The 16,674-nt window shown below is 59.5% G+C and overlaps 1 protein-coding gene across 50 annotated transcripts in view; it reads left to right on the top strand.

Annotated features, from left to right (window-relative positions):
- The window catches only part of OBSCN (obscurin, cytoskeletal calmodulin and titin-interacting RhoGEF), a 233,171-nt gene extending 221,410 nt beyond the window's left edge, over positions 1–11,761 (top strand). For all 50 annotated transcript variants that reach the window (XM_052643386.1, XM_052643400.1, XM_052643406.1 and 47 more), the window contains 23 exons: positions 89–201; positions 358–526; positions 684–771; positions 1,481–1,681; positions 2,381–2,441; positions 2,884–2,961; positions 3,322–3,494; positions 3,599–3,625; positions 4,313–4,465; positions 4,552–4,597; positions 4,738–4,815; positions 5,146–7,156; positions 7,694–7,765; positions 8,082–8,192; positions 8,365–8,532; positions 9,218–9,340; positions 9,509–9,679; positions 9,907–9,991; positions 10,215–10,454; positions 10,695–10,918; positions 11,042–11,117; positions 11,256–11,405; positions 11,499–11,761. In XM_052643386.1, the coding sequence (XP_052499346.1) occupies positions 89–201; positions 358–526; positions 684–771; positions 1,481–1,681; positions 2,381–2,441; positions 2,884–2,961; positions 3,322–3,494; positions 3,599–3,625; positions 4,313–4,465; positions 4,552–4,597; positions 4,738–4,815; positions 5,146–7,156; positions 7,694–7,765; positions 8,082–8,192; positions 8,365–8,532; positions 9,218–9,340; positions 9,509–9,679; positions 9,907–9,991; positions 10,215–10,454; positions 10,695–10,918; positions 11,042–11,117; positions 11,256–11,405; positions 11,499–11,676 (4,796 nt within the window). In that variant the 3' untranslated portion in view covers positions 11,677–11,761. The remainder of the gene's footprint in view (positions 1–88; positions 202–357; positions 527–683; positions 772–1,480; positions 1,682–2,380; positions 2,442–2,883; positions 2,962–3,321; positions 3,495–3,598; positions 3,626–4,312; positions 4,466–4,551; positions 4,598–4,737; positions 4,816–5,145; positions 7,157–7,693; positions 7,766–8,081; positions 8,193–8,364; positions 8,533–9,217; positions 9,341–9,508; positions 9,680–9,906; positions 9,992–10,214; positions 10,455–10,694; positions 10,919–11,041; positions 11,118–11,255; positions 11,406–11,498) is intronic.
- Positions 11,762–16,674: the final 4,913 nt, after the last annotated feature.

The raw sequence follows: 16,674 nt of genomic DNA, 5'->3' as shown, positions 1-16,674 counted from the left end.
GAGGCCAGGCATCAGAAGATTTCAGCACAGAATAGGCTGTGGCGGACACAGCCTGGCTCCTGCCCACCGGCTCCTTTCCCCACCCCAGGCCCCCCGTCCATGCAGGTCACCATCGAGGATGTGCAGGCCCAGAGCGGCAGTACGGCGCAGTTCCAGGCTGTCATCGAGGGCAACCCACAGCCCACAGTGATCTGGTACAAGGTAGGGGCAGGCCTGGGTAAGGGCCTGCCTGCGGGAGAGGCAGTGTGTGGCGCCCCTGCTGGCCTGGGCATGGCGCTCACCGAAGGTCAGGCTGGGCCGTGGCGCTGGGGTCCCCCAGGGTGTACTGATGGCCGCCCCGCACTCCCGTGTCTGCAGGATGGCACCCAGCTGGGAGCTGACCCCCGGCTCAGCCAGCAACAGGAAGGAACCACCTACTCCCTGGTGCTTAGGGACGTGGCCCAGCACGACGCGGGCGTCTACACCTGCCTGGCCCACAACCCTGGCGGCCAGGTGCTGTGCAAGGCAGAGCTGCTGATCCACGGGGGTGAGTGGGAGACCACTTCCCAGGCCTTGTCTTGGCTCCATGCTGGTGTGGGGGGTCCCCTGAGCTCTCACAGGTTCAGGCACAGGAAGCTGCTCCAGCAGACACTGTGAAGTTGGGGGACAGAGGCGCTGGGTGATCTTTACTCATTCTTTAACAGCTTCCCCTTCCCTGGCTACACGGGACAGTGAGCCCAGCTCTAGGAGGAAACTGCACTCCTTTTATGAGGTCCTGGAGGAAATTGGAAGGTACTGCCCTCATCCCAGCCCCAGGAGCCTCCTCCACTGGAGCCCCACCTCCTAAGACCCTCAGCCTCAACCTCCCAGAGTTCCTATGTGCGAGTTTCCGACCAGGAGCCCCCAGCTCTCCTGCCCACTGCACCCCTACCATCCCCGCTTAGAGCTCTCTGAACTCCCTCAACCCAGAGCCCTGCCCCCACCGAAGACCTGCCTCCCCAGCCCTCACCCTCTGGAGCCCCTGCCTCCTGCAAACCCCCATGCAGAGTACCCGCTGCCCTTGCCATCTTGGCCTCCTCCAGTGCCCACTCCCGCAGCCCCTGCTCTCCCGGCACCTCTCCTCTCAGGAAACCTCCTCCCCCAGGAACGCCACCCCCAAGCTCTGCCCCCCAGGGGCCCCGCCCCCAAGCTCTGCCCCCCAGGAACCCTGCCCCCAAGCTCTGCCCCACAGGGGCCCCGCCCCCAAGCTTCTGCCCCCCCCCAGGGGCCCTGCCCCCAAGCTCTGCTCCCCAGGAACCCCGCCCCCAAACTCTGCCGCCCAGGGGCCCCGCCCCCAAGCTCTGAGCGCCCCCCCCAGGAACCCCGCCCCCAAGCTCTGCCCCCCAGGAACCCCGCCCCCAAACTCTGCCGCCCAGGGGCCCCGCCCCCAAGCTCTGCCCCCAGGGACCCCGCCCCCAAGCTCTGCCCCCAGGGCCCCCAGCGCGCTGTCCCCTCCCCCCAGGGGTGTGTTCGGCTTCGTGAAGAGGGTGCAGCACAAGGGCAACCAGATGGCCTGTGCTGCCAAGTTCATTCCGCTGCGGAGCAGCACGCGTGCCCAGGCTTATCGCGAGCGGGACATCCTAGCAGGCCTGAGCCACCCGCTGGTCACTGCGCTGCTGGACCAGTTTGAGACGCGGAAGACCCTGATCCTCATCCTGGAGCTGTATCCCACCTCACCCTGAGGGTGCCAGGTGGCGGGGCGGGAGGTGGGTGGGAGTGCCCCCGGCAGACAGTGGTCTGCAGGGCTGGGTGGGGTCTGCGGTGCCGGTGGTCCCAGGCCCAACTGCCTGATGGGGGCAGCCCGTGCCGCTGGCATTGCGATGTTTCCGGACTATCTGCACGCCCCTGGCCCCTCCAGCCCCCGCAGGTACTGCCACTGCACATAGCTCCCAGCTCCCAGTCCCTTGGGTAGGGAATTTAGGCAGGGCTTCATCAAGAAGTCTGTCTCCTCCTGCTCCCCGCATTGGCCTCCAGCAGGAAACTTGGGCTTCTTACCTGTCTCCGGCATGCCCCAGGCACTGATGCGTCTTTGCATGTCAATGCATGCTCCAGGGAGGGGCACACGCCCCACCCCACCCATCCGCTGCTCCTGGCCCAGCTGAGGATCCTGTATGCTCACCACACCCTCCCCCACCCCCAGCATCCCCTGCAGGAGTCAGGGGTGGCGTGTCACTCCCCCACCCTGCTGCCTCCCACTGTCCTCCGTCCCTCTACTTGGGGGGCTTTGTCCCTCCCATCCTCCTCAGCCGCAAGCACCAGCCTCCCCAGCATAGCCCCTACCCCCACCTGGAGATAAGACCCCCCAGGCGGCACGAGGCTTCGAGGGTTTCAGAGCCTAGAGCTTTCCTTAACGGACTCCCAGGTGTTCGTCGGAAGAACTGCTGGACCGCCTGTTCAAGAAGAGTGTGGTGACTGAGGCCGAGGTGACTGCTGCTGCCCGGCTGCCCATCCAGCTGCAGGGCTACGCGTGGGCCTGGCCAGGCCTCCTGTCCCTCAGACTAGCCCCCCAACAGAGACCCTCACAGGCTGCTGCAGCTCCTGTGGGCTCTCACAGCCCTCCCGTGGCCGGGGCTCCCTGCTTCTCCACCCCTGACGGCGCTGACCGAGCTGCCCAGCCCTTGCCTGCTCCCCCGGCCCCCTCCCGCTTTGTTCAAGCTGCTCCACACACCCAAACCCATCCACCTGGGGGCCTAGAGGAATCTCCCAACTACAGGCTCCCCGGGGCTTTGCATGGAACCTGTCCTGCAGGAGCCCCCCCACCCCCAGGCTCAGATCTGGAGGGAAGTGGAGGTCCTGTTGGTGGGAGCGGGCGGGGAGGTGAGGAGAGGGGTGCTGGAGGCTGGCTGAGCACCAGCTCTGCCGCAGGTCAAGGTCTACATCCAGCAGCTGGTGGAGGGGCTGCACTACCTACACAGCCAAGGCATCCTTCACCTGGACATAAAGGTACGCGGCTCCCTGCTGCCCGAGCCCAGGGAGGAGCTGCTGGAAGCCTGGGGCCTAGGGCTGAGCGGGAGAAGGCCCAACGCTTCCAGTTCCCTCTGCGGACTTCCTCGTTTCTGGGGACAGGGAGCTCACCGCCTTAGAGCAGCCCCTTCACCTTCAGGTGGAGGGCAGCTCTGATGGAGTAGAAGCTATCCCCAAGGGCGCTGAAACCTGAGCCCAGGGCTGCCTATGGCCTCATGCTGGCCTCACCCTCCTGCGGGGGCAGCTCCTCAGAGTCCCCTGAGTGTCCTCCCCAGGCCTGGGAGCCCTGGGGGTTCTTTCCTCAGGGTGGGCTCAGCCACTCCCGACTCTGCCTGACAGCCCCCCAACATCCTGATGGTGCATCCTGCTCGGGAAGACATTAAAATCTGTGATTTTGGCTTTGCCCAAAAAATCACCCCGGGAGAGCCACAGTACAGCAAGTATGGCTCCCCTGAGTTTGTGGCCCCCGAGATCATCGAACAGACCCCCGTGAACGAGGCTTCCGACATCTGGTGAGTGGGTGGGTGGGGGTGGGCTCGCCCGCCCTCTGCCTCCTCCTCCTTCTCCTCATCGGACCAGGTCTGGAGAGACTCACGGCTGTGATTTTGTTCTGCAGGGCCATGGGGGTCATCACCTACCTCAGGTGAGCAGACCCCTGCTCCTGTCTACTCTCTCCTCCAAAGCCAGCCCAGACCCCTCCTCAGCAGGCCAGCGGGAAGCTGTTGAACCGCTGACTGCTCCTTAACTCAGAGACGCAAGACCCGAGGGGCAGCTATGTTGGGAACATGCCGTCAGCCAGTTCTGATACGGGGTTTCTGCCAAGCACAGCTCACTCACACCCTGTCACAGAGGACCTCTGCTAGGTCATGGGGCAGAGCACGGAGCTCTTTCCCTAAAGGGTCCTGGTAGCTTGTCCAGAGGTCCCTTTTAACAGCTGTTGCTGTCCCGAGGGTGTTAGTGGTGAGGACTGAGCCTGGGTTCACTCTGCAGGTGGACCCCTGATCGCCATCTCAGGCTAAGTCCAGGTGCCCACTCAAGATGACACTTGATCCCTTATCCCAGGCCAACCTGGATCCTCACCCCAGCCTAAGACCAGATACCCACTCCAGGCTTAGCCTGGATCCCAGCTCCAAGCTGGATCTCTGGGCAAATCTGAGACACATGCTGGGATTCTCAGGGCTGAAGGAGAGGGGTGTCAGGAGGCATCTCCAGTCAGGGCTGGGGGCCCCCAGTCACTACATCCCCATGAGACCCCTGTCCTGCCAACCTGCCTCCCACGGACCCAGAAATTCAGGTCACAGCTGAAGGCTAGCCATGTCTCTGCTTCCAGCCTGACCTGTTCATCCCCATTTGCTGGAGAGAGTGACCGAGCAACGCTTCTGAATGTCCTGGAAGGGCGGGTGTCCTGGAGTAGCCCCATGGCCGCCCACCTCAGTGAGGATGCCCAGGACTTTATCAAGGCTGCTCTGCAGAAGGCCGTGGGGTGAGTGCGCACATCTGAGGTCCCGCGCTTGCCTCAGTGGCCAGCTGACCTCTTGGCCTGACCTGGACCTTCCTTTCCCCGCCCAGGGCTCGGCCCAGTGCTGCCAAGTGCCTCGCCCACCCCTGGTTCTGGGTGAGTAGGCTGAATGTGGGCTGGCCTGGCTCACAGGGAGGGAAAGTGAGCCCAAGAGGAGTGGGGGCCTGCCTGGGCTGCAGGATGCCCCAGGGGCTCCCCACACCCCCAACGTGGACCTCTCACCTGGGCGCCCCCAGAAGTCTGTGCCCGCGGAGGAGGCCCACTTCATCAACACCAAGCAGCTGAAGTTCCTCCTGGCCCGCAGTCGCTGGCAGGTGGGCTGCACTGCCTTGTGGAGGGGTGAGGGGCTGGGTGCAGAAGCGGCCGGAGGCCAGAGAGGGAAATGAGGCCCAGAGGGCTGGCTCTGTGTCCCTTCTGGGTCTGCAGAGCAAGAGAGTGGGGCGGGGCACCCTTCATTTCAAGTCTTTGCTCCCTGAGCCAGCGGGGTGAGGCGGGGCAACATGCAACGTCTCTGCCAAGGTGGGGACAAGGTAACGGAGCCCTGGGGACCATGTGTTTTAAGGCCCACCGTTCCCTGAGATCCCCTCTGGACTGGGAAGGCAGCAGGTCCCCTGCTGACGGGCCCCTGTCCTCCACGCCCCCAGCGCTCCCTGATGAGCTACAAGTCCATCCTGGTGATGCGTTCCATCCCGGAGCTGCTCCAGGGCCCGCCCGACAGCCCATCCCTCGGGATTGCCCGGCACCTGCGTGGCGATGCCAGCGGCTCCTCCAGCAGCTCCTCCTCCTCTGACAACGAGTTGGCCCCGTTCGCCCGGGCCAAGTCGCTGCCATCCTCCCCGGTGACCCACTCCCCGCTGCTGCACCCCCGGGGCTTCCTGAGGCCTTCGGCCAGCCTGCCTGAGGAGGCCGAGGCCTGTCCACCAGCCGCAGCCTCAGCTCTGCCTGCATCGTTGCAGGGCGAGGAGCCAGCAGCTGCCCTGGGCTGTGTGCCCCGGCAGAGCGTCATCCGAAGCCTGTTCTACCAGCAGGTGGGCGAAGGCCCAGAGCTAGGGGGCCTGTCCACAGGGGGCAGGCGGCACCCCGCCCGCCGGCGGCACCTTCTCAAGGGTGGCTACTTCTCGGGCATCCTGCCGGGACTTCGAGAGCCACTGCTGGAGCACCGGGCACTGGAGGAGGCGGCTGCCATGGAGGAGCGGGCTGCCCTGCAGGCCACAGCAGCCCCCTTGGAGACGGCCGTGCCGATGCCCAGAGCAAGCCCCCAGGAGGCCTCTGGCTCCCACCGCTCCCTGGACCGTGACCCACCGAACACTGCCAGTTCCTCCACCAAGGCCTGCAGCAAGGGGCAGTGTCCCGCTCCGGCTCCCCTGAGTCCTCAGGATGCCCAAGGAGAGGGCATGCCTGGAGGGGGTGCACGTGCCAGGGAGAAAGAGCATCCAGAGGGGACCCCGCAGGGGCTGAGACTGCCATCTGCCAGTAGTGATGGGTGCTCCGCTCAGCCAGAGGCGTTGTCCCAGAACCGCTGTGGAGGGCAGGCTGCCCCTTTCTCTCAGCCCCAGTGGGTCCCTGCCCCCCAGGACAGTGGCCCCCCTGAGGCCTTGGCACCACAGCCTCCTGGCTCCTTCCCTTCAGGGCCCTGCACAGAGGCCCTCTTGTCATCCCCTAGCCCTTCCTTCCCAGGAAAGCTGCAGGCCTGTCTGCCCCCCGCCCAAGCAAGCCCCCAGGTAGACTCTCAGAGCGTGCTGAAGGCCGTCCCTCTCACCAAGAGGCCTGGATCACCCAGACCCCTAGAGCCAGCCTCCCAGATGGGCACGGAGCCTAGCCCCTCTCTGGATGCTGAAGGCCTGGTCCAGGAGACAGAGGACTTGTCCCAGTCTTCACCCAGCCTACAGCGGCCTCAAGAGCAGGCGACCACACGGAAGTTCTCCCTGGGGAGCCGTGGGGGCTACGCAGGGGTGGCGGGCTACGGCACCTTTGCCTTTGGAGGGGACGCCGGTGGAATGCTGGGGCAGGGCCCCATGTGGGCCAAGATGACCTGGGCCGTCTCTCAGTCCTCAGAGGAGCAGGACGAGGCAGAGACCGAGAGCCCACCGCCCCAGGCTAGCACAGTGCCTGCACCCGAGGGCGATAGAACCCTCCCGAGGACCTCCCAGGAGTTGGGCTCGTGGGAAGACTTCAGTGGGGGCTCTCAGGTGTCACTCGTACAGATCCAGGACCTGTCCAGGGACCCAGAAGCAGCAGACACAGTGTCCCTGGACATCTCAGAGGTGGATCCTGCCTACCTCAATCTGTCTGATCTGTATGATATCAAGTATCTCCCATTTGAGTTCATGATCTTTAGGAAGATCCCCAAGTCAGTGGAGCCGGAGCGTCCATCCTCCCCTGAGTCTGAGGCTGGGGAGGAGCTGGCTGAGCTCCCAGAGGCTGCGTGGCCCTGGCCAGCCAGCCTGGAGATCACAGAGGAGCCAGAGGACATGGAGGCCCTGCTCGGGAAAGCTGCCGGCGGCAGGAAGCGCAAGTGGTCACCCCCTTCCGGCAGGCTCTTCCACTTCCCTGGAAGGCACTCACTGCTGGAAGAGCCCACAGAGCTGGGGCTACGCCAGAGGGTGAAGGCCTCGGTGGCCCACATCTCCCGCCTCCTGAGAGGCAGGCCTGAAGGTTACTGCCCCTACCCTGCCCCAGAACCGGGCACATCCATGTTTCCCGCTCTGCACTTGGGGGCTCCTTGGCCAAAAAGATAGCCCCGGAGCTTGCCTGAGTGATGCAGGAAGCCCCCCATCCTATGCTCCTTCCCCTGACCTGGTGCTGCCCACACCTCTCGGGACACATTGGCTTGTTTCTGAGGTCAGCTTTGCGGCCTCCAGTCCCTCCCCATGTGCACCTGAAGCCCAGCAGTAATGCAGCTGCAGTTATACCCCCATGGAGATAGGAACTGGCCCAGCCCTCCCTGATCCTGACCCCAGCGCCCTCAGCTGGCCCAGTGGCCCCTGAGCTGCTGGCCTCAGCTGCCCGCAGTGGCTGACACGTGGGGTAGGGAGGGCTGGTGCCCTCGGCCGTGCATTTAGCTCATTGCCAACAAGACCCCTTGGGACTGGGCTTTTCTGCCACATGGGGATCCCCAGAGCCTCCCCTGCTCCCAGAGGAGCCAGGCCCCCAGAGTGTGACCTCCCTCACGCGGCCACTTCCTTACTGCAGGTCTGGAGAAGGAGAGTCCTCCCCGGAAGAAGGCAGGTCTCGCTTCCTTCCGCCTGAAGAGCAAGGACCGAGGTGGGTACACTGCCCAGAGGCGAGGCCCCTCACTGCAGCCCAAGGGACCTGACTGTGGGGAAGGGGAACGCTGTCAAGACTAGTGCAGGGTGGCGAGGGGAAGCTCACATCCACAGGGGCTCAAGTGCACACGTGGAGACTGGCGGCCCAGCACTCAGGAGCCAGCAGTCCTGGAAGCCTTCCTGGAGTAGGCACTGGTGTTGGAGATGAGCTGGGTGGGGATGGAACTCATTTCCTATATCCCCGCAGTGGGGGTCAGGCCTTGCTCTCAGGCCTAAGGCCACCTCTGAAGGCTCACCTCACCTCCGTTCCCCAGCCCCGTCGTTCCTAAGGGAGCTCTCGGATGAGACGGTGGTCCTGGGCCAGTCTGTGACTCTGGCCTGCCAGGTGGTGGCCCAGCCAGCCGCACAGGCCACCTGGAGTAAAGGTAAAGAGCTCTCCTGAGGCTGAAGGCCAGGGAGGCAGGGTACTCCTTTTGGGCATTACTCTTACTATATAGATGGAAACTGAGGCTCAAAGAGGGTGTGGGCCCTGGGCTTGACCACGAGGCAGGGCACCTGCTGGGACCTTATCTTGAGGCTCACTTTCTCCTGCTGCAGATGGGGCTCTGCTTGAGAGCAGCAGCCGCCTCCTCATCTCCTCCACGCTCAAGAACTTCCAGCTTTTGACCATCCTGGTGGTGACTGCTGAGGACCTGGGCGTGTACACATGCAGCGTGAGCAACGCGCTGGGGACGGCAGCCACGACGGCCGTCCTCCGGAAGGCAGGTGGGTCGGCCGTGAACGGCCCAGGGAGCGTGAGGCTCAGCGCCCGGGCACCCACAGCCTGGCCCTCCCCGGGTCTGGAGGCATGGGGAGGGGACGTGGGAGCAGGGTGACGCAGCTGGCCAGGCCCCTCCCTGACCCCTCTTGGGGGCTCTTCTCCTTGCATTCCCGCGGCACCTCCCTGTCTCTCCAGTAGTGCAGGAGGCGGCGGCCTCCCATTTTGTATTACAGTCCAACCATGCTCTCAGAACACAGCGCCAGGGTGTGTTTCTGGGGGACCCAAAGCAGAGGCTGCGAGCCTAGCTCTCAGTCCTCTGACCTGATCCCCAGCCCCCACCTGCCCTGCACCACAGTCCAGCAAAGCAGAGGCCCCCCTGACTAGAGCCTAGGGTTGGTGGGGAGCTGTGAGCAAGGGCCATTCCGTGGGGCTCCTGGGTGGGCACCAGTGGGAGGGGAGCCTGGTGGGGTTGGGCAGGGCAGACACCTCCCGAGGCCCCCTGAAGGAGAGGCACTGGACTCTTCCTACTAGTCAGCCTTGGAAAGGACCCCGAGTGAACTGGACCAGGGGCAGGTGGGCTCAGGGGCCTGACAGTAGGGTGAGGAGGATGAGGCAGGCTGGCTGGGGCTCAGAGTTTCCATGGAGAGCTCCTGCAAGCCCACCCCGGACTGCTGACTGTGGGCCCCACAGAGCGCCCCTCTTCCTCACCACGGCCGGACATCGGGGAGGTGCGTGCGGACGGGGTGCTGCTGGTCTGGAAGCCTGTGGAGTCGTACGGCCCTGTGACGTACATTGTGCAGTGCAGCCTGGAAGGTGTGGGGCCGCTCCCGAACCCGCGCCTCCTGGGGGGTCCCAGAGTCTCTGTGGGCGGGGGCAGGGGGCTGGGGATGCGCCTGGCTGCTCTCTGCCTCTGCTGGGCCTCTCCACCCTGACAGTGAGTGGGTGGCCGCGGCTGGGCTCACTCACTCCCGTGTGTCCCAGGCGGCAGCTGGAGCACGCTGGCCTCGGACGTCTTTGACTGCTGCTACCTCACGGGCAAGCTTTCTCGGGGTGGGGCATACACCTTCCGGACGGCCTGCGTCAGCAAGGCGGGCATGGGCCCCTACAGCAGCCCCTCGGAGCAGGTCCTCCTGGGAGGGCCCAGCCGCCTGGGTGAGCCCCTGGGCCGGCCTCTGTGGGAATGCGCTTGCCACCTCCACCGGTCACACACTCACTTGGGGTGATTCCTTCTGCCCACTAGGCCCCCCACCCACAATGGCCTGAGGAATGAGAGGGCAGAGTGTTGGGGGTTCAAAGAGGGTGTTCCTGTAGGGTTGGGGAGGGGTGATGGGAGAAGAGGTTGGGGGAGATGGTGGTGCAGGGTTGCTCTCTTCCTACAGCCTCTGAAGAGGAGAGCGGTGCAGCGGGGCCGGCCCGGCCCCTCCCCAGCATGCAGACCTTCGCCTTCCAGACGCAGATGAGAAGGTTCAGGGCCTCCGGGAGGGCAGGCGGCGGGGCCTCCTCCACCCCGCTGGCTCTTCGAGCTCCCACCCCAGCCCCGTGCTTTCACCCCTCTGATCACTTGCGTCCACATTGCCTCAGGGTCTGCCACCCTCTCCCGGACCTCCCTGCTGGGCTGGCTTCTCCAGACTGAGAGGGAGGGCGGGGTCTGGCCTGAGCCTCCAGCCTGGCCTGCTCTCCTCCCCAGGGGCCGCTTCAGCGTGGTGCGGCAGTGCCGGGAGAAGGCCAGTGGGCGCGTGCTGGCTGCCAAGATCGTGCCCTACCACCCTGCAGACAGGGCTGCCGTGCTGCAGGAGTACGAGGCCCTCAAGGGCCTGCGCCACCCACACCTGGCGCAGCTGCAGGCTGCCTACCTCAGCCCCAGGCACCTGGTCCTCATCTTGGAGCTGTGCTCCGGGCCTGAGCTGCTCCCCTGTCTGGCCGAGAGGTGAGGATCGCCCTGGCCTGGATTCCAGGCTCAGGACCTGGCTGGAGCACTGTGGTCTGCCTCCTCACCCACCTCTGCCCCGCCTCTGCCCGTCAGCCCACCAGAGTCACTCAGTAGATCTGGGACCTCCTTCCTAAGCCCACAGGGAAGGCTGGTGCTTCCTGATTGCCCTGGGGCTGGCTGTGGAAAGAGCCTGGGTGCCTCTCTCCGTGTGCCCCCTAACTGGCCCTCTACCCCCAGGGACTCCTACTCGGAATCAGAGGTGAAGGACTATCTGTGGCAGATACTAAGTGCCACCCAGTACCTGCATGCCCAGGGTATCCTGCACCTAGACCTCAGGTCGGAGAACATGATTGTCACAGAGTATAACCTGCTCAAGGTCATCGACTTCGGAAACGCCCAGAGCTTGGCCCAGGAGAGGGTCCTGCCCTCAGAGAGATTCAAGGACTACATGGAGACGATGGGTGCGCAGGGCGCAGACACCAGGCCTGATCTGGGGGAGGGGTGTGCCGGGAGCAAGCCCCAGTCCTGTCCCCCTGCCCCCTCCACCGCAAACAGCCCATGACCCCCACCTGTGCTGTCCCCAGCTCCGGAGCTCCTGGAGGGCCAGGGCGCTGTCACGCAGACTGACATCTGGGCCATAGGTGTTACAGCCTTCATCATGTGAGTCTCCACGTGTGCTCTGCGGGGTGGGCGGGCGAGAAGGAAGGGCGGGCCTGGGGTCTGTTGATGGTGACCCCAGGTCTCTGTGACTTCCGTCCATCGAGGGTAACATCAGTCACGTGACCACCACACACACAGGTTGAGCGCTGAGTACCCGGTGAGCGGTGAGGGAATGCGAGACACGCAGAAGGGCCTGCGCAAGGGGCTCATCCAGCTGAGCCGCTGTTATGCCGGGCTGTCTGGGGGTGCTGTGGCCTTCCTGCGAAGCACACTGTGTGTGCACCCCTGGTGAGCAACTCCTCCAGCTCTGCCTGGCCCATGCCCCTGTGCGCTGACCTGCGGGTGGGAGCGCGGTAAATGCTGCCCTTCCGTGTGCTCCAGGGTCCGGCCGTGTGCGTCCAGCTGCCTGCAGAGCCCGTGGCTGACGGAGGAGGGCCCAGCCAGCTCCCAGCCTGCGGCAGTGACCTTCCCAACCACTGGTCTGCGCGTCTTTGTGCGAGAGCGGGAAAAGAGGCGGGCACTGCTGTACAAGAAACACAACCTGGCCCAAGTGCGCTGAAGCCCTGGCCCTTCAGGGCCCCGCCTCCCGGTCTTTCAGGACTCCCTGCATATGCACGCACACGTCAATAAAAAGCAGCAGCGGATGAGGTGTCCTCTGTTTCATCGTTTTGTGCTGGGGAGAGGGTGAGGGCCCTGGCACCTTCCTGGTGTTTGGGGGAGGGCAGGGCTGTCCTGGGCTATGTGCCTGCAAAGGCATCATCAGGACTAGAGCCCTCTGAGCCAGTGCGCTGCGCAGGCAGCTCCATACTCTCACGGGTGGGTGTGTTTCCCCTGTGTCAGTGTTGCTTCAGACAGGACACACGCCCAGGTAATTTGCAGAGAAATGACTGTGGGCAGGTATCCAGGATTCCAGCTTGTTGCACCGCAGCATCGTTCCTGGCGGTGTGGGGGTGAGGGGCTCAGGCTGGAGCAGGCAGATAGCAGGCTCTGCCCTCTTGATTCTCAGCAAGTCTCAGGGAACTGGCAACCGAGACAGGCTGGCGAATCCAGCCCTCCTTGCTTTCCCCGTCTCCAGAAAACGGTGTCTGCACGCTGGACATCCACCACTCAGCTCTTACTTGGACCCAAGACCCCTCATCTAAAAACCAAACATTTCCAAAAGTGAACTGACACCTCCCCACCCCATCCAGCCACTAACTTTCCCTTCCCCCTGCTGTGCGAGCTTGGTCATACTTAAGCCTAGCCACCTGGCTCCTGGGCACTGACTGACACCTGACGTTGCCACATCAGCTGCTCCCCGCACCCCACCCCCTCACTGGCTCACCTGGCAAGGTGGGAATGGAGCCAAGGTGGGCACGGGCCCTGCGCGCTCTTGGACTGGCAGGGTTCTGCTGTGACCAGAGAAGCGTCTGCCTTAGCTCTTCCCATCACGCTCCTCCCTTACCCCCGGCGTGGCCCTGCACTGGCCCGTCAACAGCCACGTACCCTTCTCCCGTCGTGTGGAGTGGTTCCGCTGCCAGAAAAATCCTCCGTGCTCTACCTATTATCCCTCCCTCTCTCTTAACTCCTGCAAACCACTGAAAGGATTTTTACTTTTTTTACTGTCTCCATAGCTTTGCCTTTTCCAGAATGTCATGTGGTTGGAATGATATGGTATATAGACTTTTCAGATTGGCTTTTTCACTTAGTAATAATTTAAGTGTCTTCCGTGTTGTTTTCTGGCTTGATAGAAAATTTTTCTTCAACTTTATTTTTGTAGTAATAAAAATTAATCATTTTAAGTATTTTAAGAGTATACTTCAGTAGTTAGAGATTTGTACTGTTTACAACCATCGCCACCATTCATCCCCAGAACTCTTCATCTTGCAAAACTGAAAGTTTATAACCATTAAACACTAACTCCTCAGTCTTCCCTCTCCTCAGTCCCTGGCACCTGCCGTTTTACTTTCTATATCTATGAATTTGACTATTCTTTGTTGCTGTTGTTTAGTCACTTTAGTCATGTCTGACTCTTCTGTGACCCCATGTACTGTAACCCTGCCAGGCTTCTCTGTCCATGGGATTTCCCAGGCAAGAATACTGGAGTGGGTTGCTATTTCCTTCTCCAGGGGATCTTCCTGACCCAGGGACTGAACTTGCATCTCCTGCACTGGGCCACTTGGGAAGGCCCTTGACGACTCTAGATGCCTCATATAAGTGGAGTCATACATTATATGTCCTTCTGTAACTGGCTTAGTCACTTAGCATGATGTCCTCAAGATTCATCCATGTTACAGCATATTGCAGACTTTCTTTCCTTTTAAAGGCTGAATAATATTCCACTGTGTGTTCATATCACATTTCACTTATCTGTTCATCAATGTACACTTCAGTTGCTTCCATGTTTCAGCTAGCGTGGATATTGCTGCTATGAACATGGGTGTACTACCTCTTCCAGACCTTGCTCTCAATCTTTTTGATTACATATCCAGAGGAAGAATTTCTGGGTCATATGTTTACTACATTTTTAATTCTTTGAGGAAATTCCCTTGATTTTCTACATTAGCTGTACCGTTTTACCTTCTTTCAAACACCACGGAAATTTTCAGCTTCTTTACATCCTCATCAGCATCTGTTGTTTTCTTTTTTTTGTTTGTTGTGTTTTTTGTTTTCGATAGCAAGTCATTCTAATAGCTATGAGGTGGTATCCCATAGCTTTGATCTGCATTTCCCTAGTGAACCTAGATAGCATATTGAAAAGCAGAGATATTACTTTGCCAACAAAGGTCCGTCTAGTCAAGGCTATGGTTTTTCCTGTGGTCATGTATGGATGTGAGAGTTGGACTGTGAAGAAAGCTGAGCGCCGAAGAATTGATGCTTTTGAACTGTGGTGTTGGAGAAGACTCTTGAGAGTCCCTTGGACTGCAAGGAGATCCAACCAGTCCATTCTAAAGGAGATCAGCCCTGGGTGTTCCTTGGACGGAATGATGCTAAAGCTGAAACTCCAGTACTTTGGCCACTTCATGCGAAGAGTTGACTCATTGGCAAAGACCCTGATGCTGGGAGGGATTGGGGGCAGGAGGAGAAGGGGACAACAGAGAATGAGATGGCTGGATGGCATCACGGACTCGATGGACGTGAGTCTGAGTGAACTCCGGGAGTTGGTGATGGACAGGGAGGCCTGGGGTGCTGTGATTCATGGGGTCGCAAAGAGTCGGACACCACTGAGTGACTGAACTGAACTGAAGGGTCCTACTTCATTCTTTTCCATGAGGATATCCAGTTTTCCCAGCATCATTGTTGAAAAGACTGTTCTTTCCCCATTGAATGGTTTTAGCGCCCTTGTCAAAAATCATTTGACTATATATGGAAGAGTGTGTTTCTGGGATCTCTAGTCTTTTTCCATTGGTGTGTCTGTCTTTATGCAAGTACTACAACTGTTCTGATTACCATAGATTTTCAGGAAGTTTAGAAACCAGGAAATGTGAATCCTCTAGTTTTGTTCTTTTTCCAGATTGCTTTACCTATTGGGGTCCTTTAAGACATCACTGGATTTTAGGATAGTTTTTTCTATTTTTTGCAAAAAAAAAAAAAAGTCATTAGAATACTGATGGAGATTTAACTGAATCTGTGGATTGCTTTGGGTATTATTGAGATTTTTAAAATATTAGATCTTTAAATCGATGAACATGGGATATGTTTCTGTTTACTTATGTCTTCTTTATTCCAACAAGATTTTTGAGTTTTCATTGTAAAGTCTTCCACCTCCTTTGGAAAGTTTATGAAAGTGACAGTGGAAGTCACTCAGTCGTGTCCGACTCTTTGTGACCCCGTGGACTATACATACAGTCCGTGGCATTCTCCAGGCCAGAGTACTGGAGTGGGCAGCCTTTCCATTCTCCAGGGTATCTTCCCAAACCAGGGATCGAACCCAGGTCTCCCACATTGCAGGTGAATTCTTTACCAGCTGAGCCGTCAGGGAAACCCTTGTAAAGTTTACACCTAAGTGTTTTATTCTTTTTGATGCCATTGTAAATTGAATGTTTCCATTATTTTCTTTTCAGACTGTTCATTGTTACTGTATAGAAATGCAACTGATTTTTGTGTGTTGATTTTGTGTACTGATAGTTTGCTGAATTCATATATTAGCTCTAACAGATTTTTTGGTGGAATCTTTAGGGCTTCTTACGTATAAGATCTTCCCTTTCATGGACCACAGCCTTGTTGTGGGGAAGCGGCTTTCTTAACTGAATGAGGCTATGAGCCATGCTGTGTAGAGCCACCCAAGATTGGGGGGTCATAGTGAAGAGTTCTAAGAAAATAGGGTCCACTGGAGAAAGAACCAGCAACCTACTCTCATATTCTTGGAGAACCCCATGGACAGTATGAAAAGGCAAAAAGATTTGACACTGGAAGATGAGCCCCCAGGTCAGAAGGTCTCCAGTATGCTCCTGGGGAAGAGCAGAGGGCAATTACTATTAGCTTCAGGAAGAATGAAGCAGCTGGGCTCTGGGAGACAGCAAATTGGGCAAGATGACATGTTCAGGCTCTCTCACTCCATGTTTTGTAAATAATGTCTATGTAACAGCTGAGATCATTTGTAGCACTGCACATGAGCCTTACAAGGTATTCATTTGGTCACGGGTTGTGTGCGGTTTGCATATATAAGCTTCACCTGGACAAGCAGCAGCATTTACTACTGTGTCACGGGGGGGTGGGGGGGGGGTGGGGGGGAGAGTTGGGTGCCGCCCATGCGCTTGACCGGTGCGAGGGCGCAGGGACACATGTAGCCCCATATTCTCGCTGGCCAGTGGTGGTCAAGAGCCCCGCGAGGCGCCCTCCCCGGCCGAGGAGGACCCTGTGCCGGCGGCCTCTGGTGAGGCCCCACGTCGTTCCCTGGCGGACCACTCGCATCTGGATCTCTCGCGGTGCACGGCCACCCGCTCCACCTCCGCTTCTGCGGTCTTTATGGTGACCAGCCCCCATCCTGAAGCTATCTAGGGCCCACTGTAGGTCACCTCATTAACATAATAGGCAATACATGTGCAAACACATATGCATGTATAAAGTATGAAAATGCAGCCTACAATGCTAAGAACTGTTCAAGGCAGTAGAGACACAGAGAGATAAGAATATCCACCCCAAGCCACTAACTCCATAGTGGCTTTATTTCCTTTCCCTTTTAAACTTGCTTTTGTTTCTGCCATTGAAACATACAAAGGTTGAGACCCGGAGAGACTGATGTAGTTTTTCCTTGACCTGAGTAAGAATGCTGGGCATTTCTCAGGAGAAAGAGGTGGAAATGGTCGGCTGCATCGAGTAAGCAGCACCCAGGTGAGTAAGTGAGAGGTGGAATCAAAAGGAGGAGGATTTGGCCTCTGAGCAGGTGGATTTGGAGATGTGGAAAATAAGTCCCTAAGAATAGCTGCTGACTGGGCACTTCTCTCTCACTAGTGACAGTGACTGTCAAATGTAGGAGGAACTGAGGAAGGGGGGAAGGGCTCAGTATCTGCACAGCATTACTGCCTGCGGCTTCGTGCCTGTGGTATTGTAAATGTCCTTGTCCTCAGTTCCTGGC

This window comes from Budorcas taxicolor, chromosome 7, assembly GCF_023091745.1.
Source record: "Budorcas taxicolor isolate Tak-1 chromosome 7, Takin1.1, whole genome shotgun sequence".
Taxonomy (NCBI): Eukaryota; Metazoa; Chordata; class Mammalia; order Artiodactyla; family Bovidae; genus Budorcas; species Budorcas taxicolor.
Note: the sequence above shows the minus strand (reverse complement) of the source record. Positions and strands in the feature narration are given on the sequence as shown.